General features: G+C 47.2%; 1 protein-coding gene across 5 annotated transcripts in view; it reads left to right on the top strand.

The window, feature by feature from the left end:
• The window catches only part of LOC109871732 (rho GTPase-activating protein 21), an 86,160-nt gene that overhangs the window by 23,215 nt on the left and 40,384 nt on the right, over positions 1–22,561 (top strand). For 3 of the 5 annotated variants that reach the window (XM_020462713.2, XM_020462714.2, XM_020462715.2), the window contains exons 3-7: positions 637–822; positions 1,159–1,180; positions 14,498–14,590; positions 16,229–16,307; positions 16,408–16,462. In XM_020462713.2, coding sequence (XP_020318302.1) covers positions 637–822; positions 1,159–1,180; positions 14,498–14,590; positions 16,229–16,307; positions 16,408–16,462 — 435 coding nt within the window. Of the gene's footprint in view, positions 1–636; positions 823–1,158; positions 1,181–14,497; positions 14,591–16,228; positions 16,308–16,407; positions 16,463–20,691; positions 21,405–22,012; positions 22,233–22,561 lie in introns of those variants that run through there. The other 2 variants (XM_031806579.1, XM_031806578.1) reach the window with 2 other exon arrangements.

Below are 22,561 nucleotides of genomic sequence, written 5' to 3'. Positions count from 1 at the left end.
TAAGCATCCGGTGTCCTAATTCACTGTTGCAAGTTCAAATCCCCGAGCTGACAAGGTACAAATCTGTCGTTCTGCCCCTGAACAGACAGTCAACCCACTGTTCCTAGGCCGTCATTGAAAATAAGATTTTGTTCTTAACTGACTTGCCTAGTTAAATAAAGGTTAAAAAAATATATATATTTATATATATATTGGTCGTTCTGATATTTATTTTTTGTTGTTTGCTGCACTGTTGGAGACATTTGTGAATTTCCTCTAGATCCCATGTTTCTGATCACGAGTCACATGATGTGGATTTAGCTTTATTATTACTGTTGCTTATGATCCATTAGGCAGCAGGCTACAGAATACACTCAGTCGTTGCCAGACTCATGATTTAGTTTTCAAAACGAATAAATGCATTCATACCACAAGCATAGATTTTTGTTTCTTTGAACTTTATTACTTTCTCACAATTCTTGCCTTTCTCAGTAGAATTTGAGCTGTCACCCGCAGTAGATCTTATTTCAATCTGTCATACAGTTGTGTACGGTATAATAATTGCCTCCCTCTCTCTCTTCTGTCTCCCACCCGCCATTCCTTGCTTTCTTCCCCTCCCCTTCTCTCACTCCCTCCCTCGCTCTCATCCCCCCCCAGAATGACGTGCCAGAGTGGGGTGATTCCCCTGCAGGCCTGTTCAACCTGCAGGGAGAGGAGGAGCCCTTCTCGTGGCCGGGTCCCAAGACTATCCATCTGCGGCGCACTTCTCAGGGCTTCGGCTTCACCCTGCGCCACTTCATTGTCTACCCACCAGAGTCTGCAGTGCACCCTTACCCCTTCCCAGTAAGCACCACAGTCACATGAACATTCCAAAGCTCTTCCATTCAGTTCATTGACATTTACTGTAGCACTTTGTATGATGTTGTTGTGGCAGGAGTTGCAACAAAATGAGAGTAATGCCCCGAATACAATTTGTGTAAAATCAGTTGATTCCTTTAAACAACTCCCTGAGCTCATTGAACTATGATATCTTCATCATTGCTGGTGGCAAATAACATAATGGCAGATTTTATCCGTACCAAAGGATATATCATAACTGTTGGGATATCGGACATTACAGACCAATGCTGCATCTGTAAGGGCATCAAAACTCATGTTGATATTCATTTTTTTATTTAGGAGGAAGAGCATGGACGCAGAGGTAAGCTGAACGTTCCTTCCTCCCCCTGTCTGTCCTTCACTACTGCATAGTCAGTCACTCTGCCTCCCACTTAGTTTGATTTTTCCATATGTTGATTTAGCTCTTTTACTTCCTTGTTATGCACATGGCACAATGTAGCTGTCGTGTTAGGGTGACCTTTGTAGAGGCCTGCCTGAAACAGTTTGGTCAGCAGCACCACCGGTTACTGTCCTCAACTAACCCTTGAACTTTATCCTTCTAACTGCACTTTGTTGTCAGTGTCAACCCTTTCACATCACTACAAAACGTTGCCCAAAGCCCTTGTTTTTAGTTTTTGGCATTTTTCACTTGTGTGTTTGTAGGTGTATGTGTGCCCTTGTGCATGGGTGTTTTGTGGTTTTAGGACACTAGTCCTGTTTAGAGCTGTGGCGGTCATTACATTTTGTCAGCCGGTGATTGTCAAGCAAATAACTGCCGGTCTAACAGTAAATGACCGTTAATGAACATAAATACATAATTTAGCATCTGTCTTCCACGCATAGCCTACATGCCACTGATGCAGGCCTTTTGGAGCATCTACATTTTAAAAAGTCTAATAAATCCATGTAATATAGCCTACACCGTCACAATAAATCCATGTAATATAGCCTACACCGTCACAATAAATCCATGTAATATAGCCTACACCGTCACAATAAATCCATGTAATATAGCCTACACCGTCACAATAAATCCATGTAATATAGCCTACACCGTCACAATAAATCCATGTAATATAGCCTACACCGTCACAATAAATCCAGGATTTATTTTACAGGTCTAAGGTAGCATGATATGAAGAAAATGTAGTGTATTTCAGAAGAACAGAATAGCATACTCTTGACTTGTCCTTATGTTAGGCCCTGATCTGGCTATGCCATATGGCTCTGGCGTACACAAGTTAATTTAGCAGAGAAGATTTGCTTAGAATTCTGTGGAATTATTTCATAGTATGAAGAATACAATTGAATATAGCTGAATAAAATAGAAAGTATCATTTCTCCAAATGATTTGAGGGAGTGAACACTTCTGTGTTGGCGGTTAACAAAGAAACAGGTACTCCTTTCTGCTTAATTTAGTTATTTATGTAACTTTAGTTGTGATACAAACGTTGATCTATATGTTTATTTTTTTAAATACATTCTAAAGCTGCATAATGCGACTAATGATGACTTGAAAAAAGTCTAATGACTTTTTGGGAGAGTGTCACCATCACGCTCCCATTCACATTTTGACAAGCACTTGATAGTGTCTCGAATTTTCCGGTGGCATCCCCTTTGTGTTGCCGTAATGCCTCCTAAAAAGAATTGTGGCAAATGGCCGTTGTGCCCTTGGGCTGAATATAATAATTATAATTCCCTTCTCCCGGCTGCGCGCTCCGAAGCACCGCTCACTCACATGGCTCTCCGTCACGAGATCAGGTCTTTCTCAACGGCTACAAGTGAAGACAGACACATCGGGGACGCAACTGCGACCTTATCCAATTCCGAGGCACATGTGGAAAGTTCTTCCAATATCTTCAATGTTTACTTTTCGGCAGCCAACAAGATGAGTAGGCCTAACAAACAGCAACAGCACTAGCCTATGTCAATCTACTATCCCCCATAGTACAAAAGTTGACCTATTCTTTGCAAGAAAGAAATATTCCACCCATACTCTGGGACAGTTGTGGGATGCGATATATCCCAAATTAATACAACCCCTAGCGTCCAATAACCTTTAAGTAATGAGGCTGACGCAACGGATCAAAACCTTTAGCTTAAAAAGTTGATGAACTATTAGACAATTTCTTCACATTATAAGCGCAGCAGTGCGCACACGGCCGTAGGCTAGAAGCGCAAATGCTTTTATTATGAAGGCGCATTTTTATGGTAAATTTTCTTCCCCAAACTTGAAACTCACCCGCTGCTTATGCATTCTAGTTAGGCTCTACACCCCTTCTAAAGTAGATTCATGTGCTTCATTTTAACAAGTTATTTGCCACTTCATCAAACATATATGCCTATGGGCTAGGCTACATGAGGTGCGAGGCTGATTTGAAAAAGTTGGGGGGAAAAAGGCATTCACTGTTTCTTGCCTTGTGCTGTGCATCATTCACAAGTGATTGGCTAATTATTGTCACCCATCAGACTATTCTTGATTTAATCTGGTCTTTACATATACTAAAAGTGTGATTTTTTTAAAATTTAGAATGGACCATTATCATGCACCTGTATCGAAACAGGCAAGGGAAAAAAATACATGTCATCTATACACTTAAATAGCGAATGGAGGACGCTTTTCCTGTGGTTAATTTTCAAGCCTGCTAGGTAGGCTATACTCCTGTTATAAAGATAAGCTATTTTGATTACATTCACATTGATGTCAGAGTGATTAGAGGGACAGTAGAATGCTGAGTACCAGGCAGTTGGCAAGTTCTGTAGGCTACTAATGAGCAGCATCAAAGCTTGGAGAAGCATAATTACCATGACTAAATGGTCATGTGGAATTTGACTGCCACCATGACTCGTTACTGCCGGTGTGGCTGTAATACAGTCACCGTAACAGCCCTAGTCCTGTTGAAGAAAGATTGTAACCATTGACCCCTTTCAATTCACAACAATGTCAGCGTGACGGTTTTTGTTTTTGTAGCACACTACTCCCGTTGAATAACAGGAATCATGCCCACATTCTGAGCAAACAGTTTGGCCTCTATGGTCTGCTGTTCCACTGTGTCTCGCCGCCTCCTAACACCGCTATGGTAGGAGTGTGTTTGGGATCTCCCTGTGGGTTGTTTGTGTGTTTAAACTGTGTTTAGTCTGAGTGGGCTTTCATTGAGCATAGGGGGGGTTTGCTGTTGCTGGGACCTGTCCAACTAGAGCTAAATATCAGAGATTTATTTTGACTTAGCCTACGCTATTGCTCAAGTTGCAGGCCTATGTCCAGCAAAGAAACAGTGTATGTACAATTAGACATTTGAAAGCAGATTTTATCTGTGTGTGTTATAAACTAAGGTAAAAAATATAAATAAAATGTATCAGTGGAAATATGCTAGGGGGGAATGTAGAGAAGACATTCACCAAAGAAAGAGGGTGAATGTCTAAATTCTCCTCTGAAGGATTCAATGAAATGGGAAGATGTAATGTTTTGAAAATACTGTGAAGGAAAAATTCAATCATATCTTTGACAGTCAGTGAGATTGTCCAGAGAGCGAGACCGTAATAGCTTCCATGACTTGGTCTCACTCTGTCTGGCCCTCAGTCAGGCAGGTCAGGGGAAAATGTGAAGTAATCCAGGCCATGCATTTCATAATGCTGGACACTGGAAAGAGTGACAGAGTACAGACATAGAGACCTAATTGGCTGGCTGTGCTGTGACCCTGAGTTGTGAAAACACAACCTGAGATGCTCCCACCAGCTCAAACTGCCTTGGCTTGGCTGTGCTACCACTACAGGAAAGCTATAAACTAGGTTATGTTAAAAACGCATATCTTAAATTAATACTTTCGGTTTGCGTTCGTCAGTGTGCTTGTTTCAAGTTGTTATTGCTGATGTCATCCAAATCGATCCCTCTCCAGAGTACACGCCTCAGTGTAATGCTGATTCCTCCTTCCGACCATCAACCCTGGTGAGACAAAACCGCGACTCGTCACTGAAGATCACTTTTTGCCAGTCCTGTCTGGTCCAGCGATGGTGGGGTTGTGCCCATAGGCAACGTTGTTGACGGTGATGTCTGGTGAGGACCTGCTTTACAACAGGCCTACAAGCCCTCAGTCCAGCCTCTCTCAGCCTATTGCGGACAGTCTGAGCACTGATGGAGGGATTGTGCGTTCCTGGTGTAACTCGGGCAGTTGTTGTTGTCATCCTGTAACTGTCCCGCAGGTGTGATGTTCGGATGTACCGATCTTGTGCAGGTGTTACACGTGGTCTGCCACTGTGAGGATGATCAGCTGTCCACCCTGTCTCCCTGTAGCTCTGTCTTAGTCGTCTCGCAGTACGGACATTGCAATTTATTGCCCTGGCCACATCTGCAGTCCTCATGCCTCCTTGCAGCATGCCTAAGGCACGTTCACGCAGATAACCCAGGGCATCTTTCTTTTGGTGTTTTTCCAGAGTCAGTAGAAAGGCCTCTTTAGTGTCCTACGTTTTCATAACTGTGACCTTATTTGCCTACCATCTGTAAGCTGTTAGTGTCTTAACGACCGTTCCACAGGTGCACGTTCATTAATTGTTGATGGTTCATTGAAGCATGGGAAACAGTGTTTAAAGCCTTTACGATGAAGCTCTGTGACGTGGATTTTTATGAATTATCTTTGAAAGATAAGGTTCTGAAAAAGGGACGTTTCTTTTTTTGCTGAGTTTATATTGAAAGTAAAGTTGTTGTTTTTTTGCCTCAATTGAGTTATCAGGGGGATGCAACTATACACTATATACAAAAGTATGTGAACATCCCATCAAATTTGTGGATTTGGCTATTTCAGCCACACCTGTTGCTGGCAAGTGTATAAAATTGAGCATACAGCCATGCAATTTCCATAGACAAACATTGGCAATAGAATGGCCTTACTGATTAGCTCAGTGATATTTGTATTTATTTTATTTTCTCCCTAACTTCGTAATATCCAATTGTGATCCATTTACAAACTTGTCTCATCGCTGCAACTCCCCATCGGGCTCGGGAGAGGTGAAGGACGAGTCATGCGTCCACCGAAACATGACCTGCCAAGCCCTGCTGCTTCTTAACACCCACTCGCTTAACCCGGAAGCCAGCTGCACCAATGTGTTGTAGGAAACACCGTTCAACTGACGACCGAAGTCACCTTTGTACTGGCCCGCCACAAGGAGTCGCTAGAGTGTGATGAGCCAAGGAAAGCCCCCGGCCAAACCCTCCCTAACCCGAACGACGCTGGGCCAATTGTGCACCGCCCTGTGGGACTCCCGGTCGCGGCCGGTTGTGAAACAGCCTGGGATTGAACCCCAGACAGTAGTGACACCGCAACACTGCGATGCCGTTTCTTACACCGCTGCGCCTCTCGGAAGGCCGAAGGCTGTGACTTTCAACGTGGCACCGTCATCGAATGCCACCTTCCCATCAGGTGAGTTTGTCAAATTTGTACCCTGCTAGAGCTGCCCCGGTCAACTGAAGTGCTGTTATTGTGAAGTGGAAATGTCTAGCAGCAACAACGGCTCAGCTGCGAAATAGTGGTAGGCCAAACAAGCTCACAGATTGGGACCTCCGAGTGCTGAAGGTTGTAAAATTTCTGTCCTTGGGTGCAACACTCAGTACGAGTTCCATACGGCCTCTTGAAGTATCGTCAGCACAAGAGCTGTTCGTCGGGAGCTTCATGTAATGGGTTTCCATGTCCGAGCCCCACACAAGCCTAAGATCACCACGCACAATGCGTAGCATCGGCTGGAGTGGTGTAAAGCTTGCCGCCATTGGACTCTGGAGCAGTGGAAAAGCGTTAACTGGAGTGATTAATCATGCTTCACCATCTGGCATTCCCGACGAACGATTCTGGGATTGGCGGATGCCAGGAGAATGCTACCTGCCTGAATGCATAGTGGTTTGGGCTAGGCCCCTTAGTTCCAGTGAAGGGAAATCTTAATGCTACAGCATATAATGACATTCTAGAAGATTCTGTGCTTCCAACTTTGGCCACAGTCTGATTCAGCATGAAAATAAACCCGTGCACAAAGCGAGGTCCATACAGATATTGTTTGTCGAGATCGACGTGGAAGAACTTCACCCACCTGCCCTGACCTCAACTCCATCCAACACCTTTGGGATGAATTGGAATGCCGACTGAGAGCCAGTCCTAATCGCCCAACATCAGTGCCCAACCTCACTAATGTGCTTGTGACTGAATGGAAGCAAGTCCCCGCAACAATGTTCCAACATCTAGTGGAAAGCCTTCCCAGAAGAGTGGAGAAGCTGTTATAGCAGCAACGGGGGATCAACCATATTAATTTTGGAATGAGATGTTCGATGTGCAGATGTCCACATACTTTTGGTCGTGTAGTGTAGTTTTCCTTCACTGAAAATACATTGGAGCATCACATTTGGCAGAAAATTGCTTAATTTCCATCAAATGACAGCAGAAGTGCAACGTTATGGCCATCATTTCTGTTTATCATAGAATTGTTTTGGCCATCTACATTTCCTAATGTATTACTTAATCATGTTAATCATGCATTTTACTAGAGAAAAGTACCAGAGGAAAAAGTAGCTTCACATCAGTTAGAGTGCTGTCTGTTGATAGAATGGCAGTTTGTGAATTCGTGTCCAAGTGGAGAAGTGCAACTGAAGCACAAAATGTGTCTGATGCTGAGCTGAAATTACAACGAGAAGCAATTTAGATCTGCATTTATAAAACGCAGCAAGATATTTCTTACGTGACCCCTGGGTCATGTTGGTTCTCTTCAATCTCTGTCATATTCCTGTATAATGTTCAGTATAGGTGTCGTATTATATTCCCAAATGTGTGTGTAGACTAGTTTGCTGACTCTGGGTTATCCCAGGACAGCCATTGTGAATGAGAGGGATTCCCTTTGTTTCAGCCACCTCATGTGGTAAACTAAGGGTGCGTTCGACATTGCAGCCTTGCAGACTTATCTACAAATCACCTTGCATGCATCATAAATAACTACCTAATATTATTTGTAGATCATTCAATCACAATTTACCCACAATACTTCACGGTTTTGATGCTCTCGAACACGGCCAAAGGCTTCATGATAATTCCTACCATTGTGAACCTGGCACAGTGTTAAATCATTGGAAGCCCAGTGAGTCTCCCACACCTGATTGACTGGGGGATCACACGTCTCTGGGGCGCCCTCTGCTGGCCTTTCTATTTTATTTGGCTTACTGTTCCATGATTCCCTACTGGGAACAACTTCAGTATGTAGAGGAAATGAAAAGGAAAGGCCTACGGTCAAGATTTCAACTGGCTCCTCACTCCAAATGATTTACGCTGTCTGGGGACTGACTGCGCTCATCCTATTGTTGAGGAATAACAAGAATGGTTGCAGCAACAGTCATTGAGTCAGGACTAGTTATCAAATCACTGGATTATTTATTATGAAGCAGCAGTAGTGTTGGGACATTATGCTGTGGTTCTACCACTCTCCACAAGAGGGAGCCACCCGCGCCTCTCGGTTTCAGAGAGGTTGGGTTAAATGTGGAATATTTTGGTTGAATGCATGGTTGTACAACTGACTAGGTAGCCCCTTTTACCTTCCCTAACAAAGATGTTGTTGTAGCTTTACATGACACATTAGTGTACTTGGGAGAAACAATGGGTTTGTTTGAACATACTGGCCAGGTGATGTGCTGCATGTGTAGCATGCTAGCCTTGTCTTGCATAGCTCTTCTAAGAAAGGTTCAGTGGCTCAGTTCTAAGGTGAGCAACTTTAGCAGCCACCTGTTAACAGATCTGTCGTCTCTCGATGCCTGAGGGTCCCTCTCAATCTCTCATACCAACGGAGGGAGAAAGAGCATGCAGAGAGTGGGCACTCGAGGTCTATCAAACACCCACACTCTTATATTTCTCACTCAATCACTTGGCTCTCTCGCTCTCTCACTCACTCACACGGCTATGCGCTCTCTCACTCACTCACACGGCTATGCGCTCTCTCACTCACTCACACGGCTATGCGCTCTCTCACTCACTCACACGGCTATGCGCTCTCACTCACTCACACGGCTATGCGCTCTCACTCACTCACACGGCTATGCGCTCTCACTCACTCACACGGCTATGCGCTCTCACTCACTCACACGGCTATGCGCTCTCACTCACTCACACGGCTATGCGCTCACTCACACGGCTATGCGCTCACTCACACGGCTATGCGCTCTCACTCACTCACACGGCTATGCGCTCTCACTCACTCACACGGCTATGCGCTCTCACTCACTCACACGGCTATGCTCTCTCACTCACTCACACGGCTATGCTCTCTCACTCACTCACACGGCTATGCGCTCTCACTCACTCACACGGCTATGCGCTCACACGGCTATGCGCTCTCACTCACTCACACGGCTATGCGCTCACACGGCTATGCGCTCTCACTCACTCACACGGCTATGCGCTCTCACTCACTCACACGGCTATGCGCTCTCACTCACTCACACGGCTATGCGCACTCACTCACTCACACGGCTATGCGCTCTCACTCACTCACACGGCTATGCGCTCTCACTCACTCACACGGCTATGCGCTCTCACTCACTCACACGGCTATGCGCTCTCACTCACTCACACGGCTATGCGCTCTCACTCACTCACACGGCTATGCTCTCTCACTCACTCACACGGCTATGCTCTCTCACTCACTCACACGGCTATGCGCTCACACGGCTATGCGCTCACACGGCTATGCGCTCTCACTCACTCACACGGCTATGCGCTCACATGGCTATGCGCTCTCACTCACTCACACGGCTATGCGCTCTCACTCACTCACACGGCTATGCGCTCACACGGCTATGCGCTCTCACTCACTCACACGGCTATGCGCTCACACGGCTATGCGCTCTCACTCACTCACACGGCTATGCGCTCTCACTCACTCACACGGCTATGCGCTCTCACTCACTCACACGGCTATGCGCTCTCACTCACTCACACGGCTATGCGCACTCACTCACACGGCTATGCGCTCTCACTCACTCACACGGCTATGCGCTCTCACTCACTCACACGGCTATGCGCTCTCACTCACTCACACGGCTATGCGCTCTCACTCACTCACACGGCTATGCGCTCTCACTCACTCACACGGCTATGCGCTCTCACTCACTCACACGGCTATGCGCTCTCACTCACTCACACGGCTATGCGCTCTCACTCACTCACACGGCTATGCGCTCTCACTCACTCACACGGCTATGCTCTCTCACTCACTCACACGGCTATGCGCTCACACGGCTATGCGCTCACACGGCTATGCGCTCTCACTCACTCACACGGCTATGCGCTCACACGGCTATGCGCTCTCACTCACTCACACGGTTATGCGCTCTCACTCACTCACACGGCTATGCGCTCTCACTCACTCACACGGCTATGCGCTCTCACTCACTCACACGGCTATGCGCTCTCACTCACTCACACGGCTATGCGCTCTCACTCACTCACACGGCTATGCGCTCACACGGCTATGCGCTCACACGGCTATGCGCTCTCACTCACTCACACGGCTATGCGCTCTCACTCACTCACACGGTTATGCGCTCTCACTCACTCACACGGCTATGCGCTCTCACTCACTCACACGGCTATGCGCTCACACGGCTATGCGCTCACACGGCTATGCGCTCTCACTCACTCACACGGCTATGCGCTCACACGGCTATGCGCTCTCACTCACTCACACGGCTATGCGCTCTCACTCACTCACACGGCTATGCGCTCTCACTCACTCACACGGCTATGCGCTCTCACTCACTCACACGGCTATGCGCTCTCACTCACTCACACGGCTATGCGCTCTCACTCACTCACACGGCTATGCGCTCTCACTCACTCACACGGCTATGCGCTCTCACTCACTCACACGGCTATGCGCTCACACGGCTATGCGCTCTCACTCACTCACACGGCTATGCGCTCACACGGCTATGCGCTCACACGGCTATGCGCTCTCACTCACTCACACGGCTATGCGCTCTCACTCACTCACACGGCTATGCGCTCTCACTCACTCACACGGCTATGCGCTCTCACTCACTCACACGGCTATGCGCTCTCACTCACTCACACGGCTATGCGCTCTCACTCACTCACACGGCTATGCGCTCTCACTCATCACACGGCTATGCGCTCTCACTCACTCACACGGCTATGCGCTCTCACTCACTCACACGGCTATGCGCTCTCACTCACTCACACGGCTATGCGCTCTCACTCACTCACACGGCTATGCGCTCTCACTCACTCACACGGCTATGCGCTCTCACTCACTCACACGGCTATGCGCTCTCACTCACTCCACACGGCTATGCGCTCTCACTCACTCACACGGCTATGCGCTCTCACTCACTCACACGGCTATGCGCTCTCACTCACTCACACGGCTATGCGCTCTCACTCACTCACACGGCTATGCGCTCTCACTCACTCACACGGCTATGCGCTCTTCACTCACTCACACGGCTATGCGCTCTCACTCACTCACACGGCTATGCGCTCTCACTCACTCACACGGCTATGCGCTCTCACTCACTCACACGGCTATGCGCTCTCACTCACTCACACGGCTATGCGCTCTCACTCACTCACACGGCTATGCGCTCTCACTCACTCACACGGCTATGCGCTCTCACTCACTCACACGGCTATGCGCTCTCACTCACTCACACGGCTATGCGCTCTCACTCACTCACACGGCTATGCGCTCTCACTCACTCACACGGCTATGCGCTCTCACTCACTCACACGGCTATGCGCTCTCACTCACTCACACGGCTATGCGCTCTCACTCACTCACACGGCTATGCGCTCTCACTCACTCACACGGCTATGCGCTCTCACTCACTCACACGGCTATGCGCTCTCACTCACTCACACGGCTATGCGCTCTCACTCACTCACACGGCTATGCGCTCTCACTCACTCACACGGCTATGCGCTCTCACTCACTCACACGGCTATGCGCTCTCACTCACTCACACGGCTATGCGCTCTCACTCACTCACACGGCTATGCGCTCTCACTCACTCACACGGCTATGCGCTCTCACTCACTCACACGGCTATGCACACGGCTATGCGCTCTCACTCACTCACACGGCTATGCGCTCTCACTCACTCACACGGCTATGCGCTCTCACTCACTCACACGGCTATGCGCTCTCACTCACTCACACGGCTATGCGCTCTCACTCACTCACACGGCTATGCGCTCTCACTCACTCACACGGCTATGCGCTCTCACTCACTCACACGGCTATGCGCTCTCACTCACTCACACGGCTATGCGCTCTCACTCACTCACACGGCTATGCGCTCTCACTCACTCACACGGCTATGCGCTCTCACTCACTCACACGGCTATGCGCTCTCACTCACTCACACGGCTATGCGCTCTCACTCACTCACACGGCTATGCGCTCTCACTCACTCACACGGCTATGCGCTCTCACTCACTCACACGGCTATGCGCTCTCACTCACTCACACGGCTATGCGCTCTCACTCACTCACACGGCTATGCGCTCTCACTCACTCACACGGCTATGCGCTCTCACTCACTCACACGGCTATGCGCTCTCACTCACTCACACGGCTATGCGCTCTCACTCACTCACACGGCTATGCGCTCTCACTCACTCACACGGCTATGCGCTCTCACTCACTCACACGGCTATGCGCTCTCACTCACTCACACGGCTATGCGCTCTCACTCACTCACACGGCTATGCGCTCTCACTCACTCACACGGCTATGCGCTCTCACTCACTCACACGGCTATGCGCTCTCACTCACTCACACGGCTATGCGCTCTCACTCACTCACACGGCTATGCGCTCTCACTCACTCACACGGCTATGCGCTCTCACTCACTCACACGGCTATGCGCTCTCACTCACTCACACGGCTATGCTCTCTCACTCACTCACACGGCTATGCGCTCTCACTCACTCACACGGCTATGCGCTCACACGGCTATGCGCTCTCACTCACTCACACGGCTATGCACTCACACGGCTATGCGCTCTCACTCACTCACACGGCTATGCGCTCTCACTCACTCACACGGCTATGCGCTCTCACTCACTCACACGGCTATGCTCTCTCACTCACTCACACGGCTATGCGCTCTCACTCACTCACACGGCTATGCGCTCTCACTCACTCACACGGCTATGCTCTCTCACTCACTCACACGGCTATGCGCTCTCACTCACTCACACGGCTATGCGCTCTCACTCACTCACACGGCTATGCGCTCTCACTCACTCACACGGCTATGCGCTTTTTCTTTATTGAAAAACCAGTATGGCAAATGATCTTGCTGCCACATTCGGTGCTTACCAGTGTTATATCATGATTACCATTAAGACTTCCATATAGATACTCACCACATTCATATTCATTTGGACTCTCAGTGAGCCTGGAGCTGTTCTTCTGTTTATAGGGAAGGAGTGGGAGTTGTGCAGCTGAGCTCACTCTTTCCTCTCCCTCCCATCCCCTCTCCTCTCATTTGCTTTCCTCTCCTCTGCAGCCATGCAGCTGCTAGGAGACAGGAGCAGCATGAGCAAACAGGTTCTGCTACTAAACTCAGACTATTCATTTCCCTTTCCCAAATCTCCACGAGCTCTGCTACTGTATTAGGAGGCTTTTTCCTACTTTGAATTCTCATTCAGACCTGTTGTATTGTGGACAGCCAATGTGACAGAGAGAAACCCCACTGTTCTTCTCTCTGCCACTGAATCTTGTGACAGTCTCTTGTTCTCTCTTGCTCTCTAAATCACTTTCTCTGTCTCTCCCTTTTGCTTGTGCTCGCTCACTCTCATCTCTTTCTCCATCTCTAGCTTTCTCTCACGCTTTCTGTCGTGCTCTTAATCATCCATCTCTCTCTCTCTCGCGCGCGCGCTCTCTCTCTCTCTCTCTCTCTCGCGTGCTCCTCAGGAAATCTCTTCGAAACAATTTATGGTTGTGTCTGGTAGCCATTGTCCTGTTGTCCTGGCTGCTTCACATTCAGAGTGCGTCCCAGTCTGGGTCGTGTTGAACTGAGAGTTGTAGGTGGAGCAGTCTAGCCTGTGTCCTCTGCTCTTAGTATAGGGTATTGTAGGTCTGCTAAGGTAATCTGAGGTCAGCAATGTGCCATTCTAAAGGGAAACTAATCTGACTACCCTTCTAGTCTCTTTATGACTGGGCTCTCCAACCTTGTTCCTGGAGAGCAGCTACCATCCTGTAGGTTTTCGCTCCAACCCTAATCTAGTGCACCTGATTGTAATAATTAGCTGGTTGATAAACTGAACCAGGTTAGTTACAACTGGTGTTGAAGCGAAAACCTACAGGAGGGTAGCTGCTCTCTAGGAACAGGGTCGAAGAACCCCTCTTTATGATATCCTATAGTACTAAAATATAAAATCCTATAGTACTAAAATATAAAATCCACTCAAACTATCAACTAACATTTTGGGACTGTCGACAGTGGACTAATGAAGAAAATATAAATAATTTTGAGTGGGCAAATACTGTACGTAGCATGAATTGATTGACTGTTATGAGCAGAGATGGTATGGCACTACCAGGTGACCTCCAGAGGAAGGCATTGACGATGACACCTTGTCTTTGTTGTCAGGGAGACAACGGAACAGGCTGGAGCCAATGGACACCATCTTTGTGAAGCAAGTGAAGGTGGGTGGTCCTGCCGACGGAGCTGGACTCTGCACAGGTAACTGACCACATCTCCAAAAGTAACAGACGGGAGCTCTGCCTGTGTGTGTGTGTGTGTGTATGTGTATGTATGGACAAGCGGCATCATACAAAGTATTATATCATATTGGAGTTATGACCATGCTGCACCTTATCTTAAACCTTACTGTATTCGTTATGGTAACAGAAGACCTAGTGACACATTGGACATTATACTGTTGGATAAAAGCCTCAGCTAAATGGCATATATATACATTGAGTGTAGAAAACACAAAGAACACCTGCTCTTTCCATGACAGACTGACCAGCTGAATCTAGTTGAAAGCTGTGATTCCCTTACTGATGTCACCTGTTAAATCCACTTCAATCAGTGTAGGTGAAGGAGAGGAGACTGGTTGAAGGTTTATGTTTAAGCATTGAGACGATTGAGACATGGATTGTGCATGTGTGCCATTCAGAGGGTGAACGGGCAAGACGTAAGTGCCTTTGAACGGGGTAGGGTAGTAGGTGCCAGGCGCATTGGTTTGAATGTCAAGAACTGCAATGCTGCTGTTTTTTTTAACGTTCAACCGTTTCCTGTGCGTATCTAGAATGGTTCCTCACCCTAAGTACATCCAGCCACATGCCACAACTGTAGGATGCATTGCAGTCAACATGGGTCAGCATACTTCTGGAACGCTTTCCACACCTTGTGGTCCATGCCCTGACGAATTGAGACTGTTCTGAGGGAATATTAGGAATGTGTTCCGTATGTTTTATACACTGTGCATATTTATGTATGTTTAAGGACTCTTGGAAGATTAGTCCAAATGGGGACTAAAAGAGATCAAAATAAATAAATATATAGGGCTGTACATAATGATTTGTTTTCACCTGAATGTAGTATACTGGGTGTAGTTTTCTGTGTTTCCTTTTTGTGGCGGGTTAGTAGAGGCACAGAGCTCAGCTGCCTCAGGCACTCAGTTACTGTAAACACATATCGGGTGGCTGATCAAAGCGGTTTCCTCTGCTATTCTGACCGTCAGCCTAGCAGGGAAGCTGCCTCTTACTACCTACCAGCACAGGTTCATCTCTTCAAAGACACATAGGGAAGATCTCAATTGTGTACTCCTCGCGTCCTGTCTCTGTCTCCTTCTCAAAAACCATTGGATAAGAAAGCCAGAGGTCCCTCCCCTCTGACCTTTTCCTCCAATGGGTTTTCAAACAGAGAAGCGCGCACACACTCTCACACATACCTGCCATTAACACCATTTCACATATTAGCTACCAGTCTAACATTAAAGGTGCAATATGCAGAAATCGCTCCGCCATTTCCTGATTGCTAAAATTCATATAGTTCACCTAATTTAAGTTTATAACAAAACAAGCAATGGAATGTGTAGAGAATCTAAATCAGTGTGAAATAGTATTTTTTCATTAAACTAAAAATATTGTATTTTCAGCTGTTTGAAACTTGTAGACAAACCCAAAAGTAAAAGATGCAAAAACAAATCTTCAGAATGGGAAGCATAGAACTAGAGCACAGAACAGATCAACCGCTTCTTAGACTTGCTTACAATGAGTGACCGATCTATCCCTCACTTTTCTATGAGAATTTGGTTGCGTCGCCCAAAAAGTTACATATCTCATCTTTTAAACGCTTTCTTATTGTCAACAGGAGACCGGATAGTAAAGGTAAATGAAGAAAGTATCATTGGGAAAACGTACTCTCAGGTCATAGCCTTGATCCAAAACAGGTGAGCACTCAAATATGAATATTTCCCATTGTTGTCAGTGACTGATTTCCTGCTGGTCTGTTGAAGTTTACAATGTTTGACTTTATCTGTTATTTTACAGTGATGCCTTTCTTAAACTCTGCGTGATGCCAAGAGATGAAGACATACTGCAGCTGGTTAGTTTTTAAAGATCATTACTCCGTTGATTTAATCTCTTCCTAAATTTGCCCACTGTAAAACAGAAGTAGACCCTATTTCCACTTCTACATCAACTTAGTCGCTATTTATGTGATCAAGGCTTAGAAAGCTGCTCTAGTTTCTCTGTGAAGGGTGTGTGTGCGGGGACCGCAGTACTGCTCCAGAGGGGAGGGTGAAACCCTCTCCCTTCAGAGTGCTCTATCTGGGCCTCCTAACCAGGCCACCACACCCTGTCCCCTCCAAGTGCTGCTACTTCTTCTCTGCTGCAGGGCTGGCCTCATTCTGGGAACTGGAAGGGTCACTTTGAGAAATGCAAACAACAAAGTCATAAATAAACACACTCAATCACTCACACACATACTAAACAAACACACCACGTGAACGCACTTACACTCGCGCGCGCACTTGTAGCATTGCTAATGTTCGCATTACAAAGGGTTAGTGGGGTTTGAAAACAGCGCCACTTGTGTTTAGTGCCGGGTATTACCGATTATCCCAATATGGCACAAGGTTGGTATGACAATCTGGATACCGCCCAAGCCTAACTGTGAAGGAGCCAACCTGGGGTCTGCCTGTCACGAGCATGTCTGATGCGGAGCTCTGTTGCAGGACATAGTGGGTGAGAGACCCGGACACCGGCAGGAAGCAACCAAGGCCCAGTCTGTAGCATGCTGTAGTTTATGCATGTATTTAGGCCAGTACCCAGCCACTTACATCCTAAATAATTTATCCCCTCAATAAGTTAGAAACATCTCATTATCTTGCCTCAGACTACTCCTTTCACAGAACAGCGCAAACTGGCACTAACCAAAATAGAAAGAGTGCGGGGTCCCAGTGCACAACTGAGCAAGAAGACAAGTACATTAGTGTCTAGTTTGAGCAACAGATGCCTCACAGTGGATGAATGGAACGAAAATGGGCCTCAGGATCTAATCACAGTATCTCTATGCATTAACATTTCCATTGATAAAATGCAATTGTGTTCATTGTCCCAATGCCTGCCCATACCATAACCCCATGGTCCACTCTGTTCACAACGTTGATATCAGCAAACTGCTTGCCCACAAGATGCCATTACATGCTGTCTGCCGTCTGCCCGGTACAGTTGAAACGGATTCTTCCATGATGGGCACACTTCTCCAGCTTGCCAGTGGCCATTGAAGGTGAGCATTTGCCGACTGAAGTCAATTAATCCATCAAAACGGCAGTCAGGGGAAGACGACGAGCATGCAGATGAGCTTCCCTGAGACAGTTTCTGCAGAAATTCTATAGCAAACCCACAGTTTCATCAGCTGTCCGGGTGGCTGGTCTCAGACGATTCCGCAGGTGAAGAAGCCGGATGTGGAGGTCCTGGGCTGGAGGGGTTACATGTGGTCTGGTCTGTGGTTGAGGCCGGTTGGACGTACTGCTAAATTCTCTAAAATGATGTTGGAAGCGGCTTAAAGCAGAATAATTAACCTTCCATTCTCTGGCATCAGCTCTGGTAGACATTCCTGCAGAGTCAGCATGCCAATTGCAGGCTCCCTCAAAACATCTTTGGCATTGTGTTGTGACAACTGCGCATTTTAGAGTGGCCTGTAATTTTCCCCAGCACAAGGTGTACCTGTGTACTGATCATGCTCTTTAATCAGCCTCTTGATATGCCACACTTGTCTGGTGGATGCTCAAATGGATATTCAATGTCTGCTTTAAAAAAAATTGTACGTGGCCGACATTGCGAGGCATTGGAAAACATTATTGCTCTTTGTGGTTGAAATTGACTGCTCGACTGAAGGACCGTTACAATTATCTGTATGTGTGGGGTACAGAGATGGGTTAGTCATTTAAAAATTATGTAAACACTTATTGCACACAGTGAGTTCATGCAACTTATTATGCGACATGTTAAGCAAATGTTTACTCCTAAAATTACACTGAACAGAAATAAAAATGCAACATGCAACAATTGGATTTTTACTGAGTTACAGTTCATATCAGTCAATTGAAATACATTTATTAGGCCCTAATCTATGGACTTGACATGAATGGGAATGCAGATATGCATCTGTTAATCACAGGTACCTTAAAAACATGGGCCTCAGGATCTTGTCACAGTGTTTGTGCATTCAAATTGCCATCGATAAAATGCAATTGTGTTTGTTGTCCATAGCTTATGCTTGCTCATACCATAACCCCACCGCCACCATGGGGCACTCTGTTCTCGCCCACATGACACCATACACGTGGTCTTCAGTTTTGAGGCCAACGTACTGCCAAATTTTCTTTAAAACGATGTTGGAGGCAGATTATGGTAGAGCGACTGAACATTCAATTCTCTGGCAACAGCTCTGGTGGATATTCCTGCAGTCAGCAAGCCAATTGCACGCGCCTTCAACTTCAGACATCTGTGGCATTGTGTTATGTTACGACAACTGCACATTTTAGTGGCCTTTAATTGTCAACACAAGGTGCACCTGTGTAATGACCAGGCTGTTTTTAAATCTATTATTTCAGCTCATGAAACATGGGACCAGAACTTTACATGTTTAATTTATATTTTAGTTCAGTGTATATTGGACAAATGTAAAGATGAGTTCTCTTACTAACTCTGAACTCCACACGCAATAATTAAGGTGGTGCCAGTTCATGTTAATGCATACCATCTCTGTACAGTGCTGTTGAGAAAGCCAGGCTGTGTTAACACAGGTGCCACCCTAGTTGCCCGGTCACACCTAGCCTATTGTCAACTGTAGCACAAAATTCCCATCAGCTCAATGAATCCACCTCTATTATATAAATGCTGAGCCTATTAACACCGGCTTGTGTTGGAATGTTTACCTTACCGAAGGCTGTGGCCACTCCCTGTCTCTCGTAGCACAGATTAGCTTGAGAGAGATTACGAAGTTATTGGCCATGGGGGCATTGAGCGAAAAATCTGTGTCAGATATAAATAGTTGAGCTTGATCTTTGTGCCACCAGGGCTGAGCAGAGAGGCTGTGAGGTTCAGCTTGCGTTGTGCTGCCATTTTATTTTAAATTAGCACAGGGGGCAGGCAGAAATAGGCTGATGTCAAATGGAGATCAGTTGATGCCAGGGGCCTTTCAGGTTATTATTAAGAGCTGACTCGGTTAGCAAATTTGCATTATCACATTTTTCTGATGCAGTGACTGTGGGAAATGAAATGAAGCTACCTAGTGCCATTGTGGGAGTGTGCTCTTGGCAGGCAGTCTCATGGATGTTCTCTCATCTTCACCTTACTTCCCCTCTCTCTCTCTAGCTGTTCCTGCAGTGCAGACTAGTCTTGCCTTTTCTTTTAAATGTTTTTTATTTTACTAGGCTAGTCAGTTCAGAACAAACTCTTATTTACAATGATGGCCTAGGAACAGTGAGTTTAACTCTCTTGTTCAGGGGCAGAACGACAGAATATTAGCATGTCAGCTCAGGGATTCGATCTAGCAACCTACGGTTACTGGGCCAACGCTCCAAACACTAGGCTTCCTGCCGCCTTACATTTCTCCCTGTGTATCTGTGATTTGAGTGCAGTTGAAGGAAGCCTAAATTACATTGCCTCTAAGCTAGTAACCTGGTTGTGCCTCCACTCTCATCATTAACTTTTCATGCGCACTAGCTACTGGCAACTAGAGGTGCTTGCTCAGTTCTCTGCGTAATGAACAGAATGTGTACGAGTAACAGAAAGAGTAGTACTCACACGGCGGGGGGGGGGGGGGGGGGTGTTGGTTCATACAATGGGTGAACTGGCCTGTTAAGATGTTTCACAGAAAACCTGTTAACGCTTCAGTGCCTGATGCCTTCAAGCTGGGATGCGTCATCCTAAAAAAGCAGAGCTTGTAAACATCCCTATTCCCTTTGCTTCCTCTCCCCCGCTACCCTCTTTCCTTTTCTCCACCCCCATCGGCTCAGCCCTCTCCCTCTTCCCATCCCCCGCGTATCTTCTCCCTCCCTCCTCCCCTTTCCTGAACTGTGTTGCACATCTGTTGCTAGCTAGCGGACACCGGTCCACGGTGCTTGGCTACCAGACGAGCTCCTGATGTAGCCGTCCAGACTGGGGCTGTCAGCCGGAGCTGGAAGATTAGCACCGCGGCTCGCTGGGTGACTGACATTATAGCCTGAAGGAGAGACCCTCATACACACACAGGCTGCCTGGAAACAAGTTACAGTGTTACATGTCAACAGTAGTAACATCATTGGCTTAGCATGAGAGAGCGTCTCTGAGTGAGGGAGCCGGGGAAGGAATGAGGGAAGTCCTGAAGCAATATATCATCAAACCAGCTGTAGTCAGCTGACTGCCTCTGTGTTGTGAACAGGTTGATGCTGCTGAGAGGAGGAGAGGGAGGGAGAGTGAGAGGGAGCAGAAGGGGAGGGGCAGCAGTAGCATCTGAGCTGAATGTATAGTACAGCAACTGCTTCTGTCATGTGAGCGATACCAAAGGGAGTGAGAGAGAGGCAGGGACAGAGAGTGGAGGCAGCAGTTCATTCATTGAGTGGTGTCACCTGGCTGCTGCAGTCAGATGGAGGGAGCAACAGAGAGATGGAGAACTCCCAGAGCTGTGGAAGGCAGCAGGCTTCCTCTTCTCCTGACACCTACACCTCGCCCAGGACAGACTGGCTCACGCAGGTGGCGTCGCTAATATGACAGTCCTGCCACGGCCGACGTTGGCTCCCTTTTTCCTCTCTCTCTCGATGCCGCCGCTATGATGGATTTTTTGCGCTTCGACTCGAGCCCTGGCGTCGGCGTTCCAGACGAACACTTCTTTCTCCAGCGGCGATCTGTTCTCTCTTCTTTTTTTATGATGCGTGTTATTTTCTCTGCTTGCTAGCCTTTTCCCCATTCTTCTTCTCTCCCATGGTTGCCGCCTCTCACTGCTCACGTTTTCTCTCCTGCTGTAACGGCAGCCGTATTCACTGGAGACCACTGATCTGGTAAGCAACAGCAGGGAGGATGACAATCACTCTGCATGTTGTTGTTTCCCCGTCTCCTTTTTCCTTTGTCGTGTTTTCGTTTTGATGTAATGTACTGTTCTTGCATAGCTGTGTCATTTATTCGATTGCCATGTTAGTAGGCTAATTGTTGCTATGTAGCCCTTAGTTACCGGCAGGTAGGCAGTGATTCACCGTGCCCGCAGTACCTGTTAGATGAGGCGGCAGACAGAGCTGGCACCTTGGAGCCTCACCCCTTTCTGATCCTGCAAGCCATCTATTCCTGCCTACGTCCTTAATGGCACCCTATTCCCTATATAGTGCAGTAGTATTGATCAAAAGTAGATCACAATATAGGGAATAGGGTGCTATGACTTTAGTCAAAAGGGGACTAGAGTGCCATTTCGGACGAAGCCAGTGATAAAGGCCTTGGCCCCGGAACGTTCCACTAGCGCTCTAGCTATTGTTGAAGGGAGGGGCGAGCGTTTATAGAACTGATTGTAGATACAGTAAAAGCTTGCATAGCGTTACGTAAGAATCGTAATACGACACCAGGTTGGGTTTAAAGTCCAACCAATTGTGACGTGTTATTTTTTGTGTGCTTGCTAGTTGCAAGGCAAACAGGAAATGCATATGAAATGGCGTTTGATAAATGGACGAAGGCTGCTCAGCCAGCCGTACGGAATCTACCACTATGGAATCTATGCATGTGTGATCGTCGTCTGCCGGCATGCCGCTGAAGGACGGATTGAGAACATGAGAGCGGAGGTTAGGTTTAGTGTGGCGAGGACCGTTGTAGGTGCTGGGCTTCCTCTGCCCCCCTCTTTTTCTGTAAGTCTCAGACCTCGCTCGAACAGTGCCAGTGCTGTCAGCCAGAAGGTGGCTAAACCAAACAGATAGGCCACCTTCCTGTGTGTCACTGTTAGGTCTTGCATGCCAGTCTCTCTTTCCTTCTTTCTTCCAACACATCTGTTGCTTCTTGTCCACTCCATTCAATCACAGGTCAACCGGCTAGCTGTTCCCGCTGGCTGGCTACTCAGTAGGGTTGGACAGAATAGGACTGTTTCTGTTTGATCTGACACGATAACAGAAATTAGTATCAAGTTCCTTGAAAAAATTATTTCATCATTGGATCATTTGCTTAAGACCGTTTTGCCAAT

This window comes from Oncorhynchus kisutch, linkage group LG27, assembly GCF_002021735.2.
Source record: "Oncorhynchus kisutch isolate 150728-3 linkage group LG27, Okis_V2, whole genome shotgun sequence".
Classification (NCBI taxonomy): Eukaryota; Metazoa; Chordata; class Actinopteri; order Salmoniformes; family Salmonidae; genus Oncorhynchus; species Oncorhynchus kisutch.
Note: the sequence above shows the minus strand (reverse complement) of the source record. Positions and strands in the feature narration are given on the sequence as shown.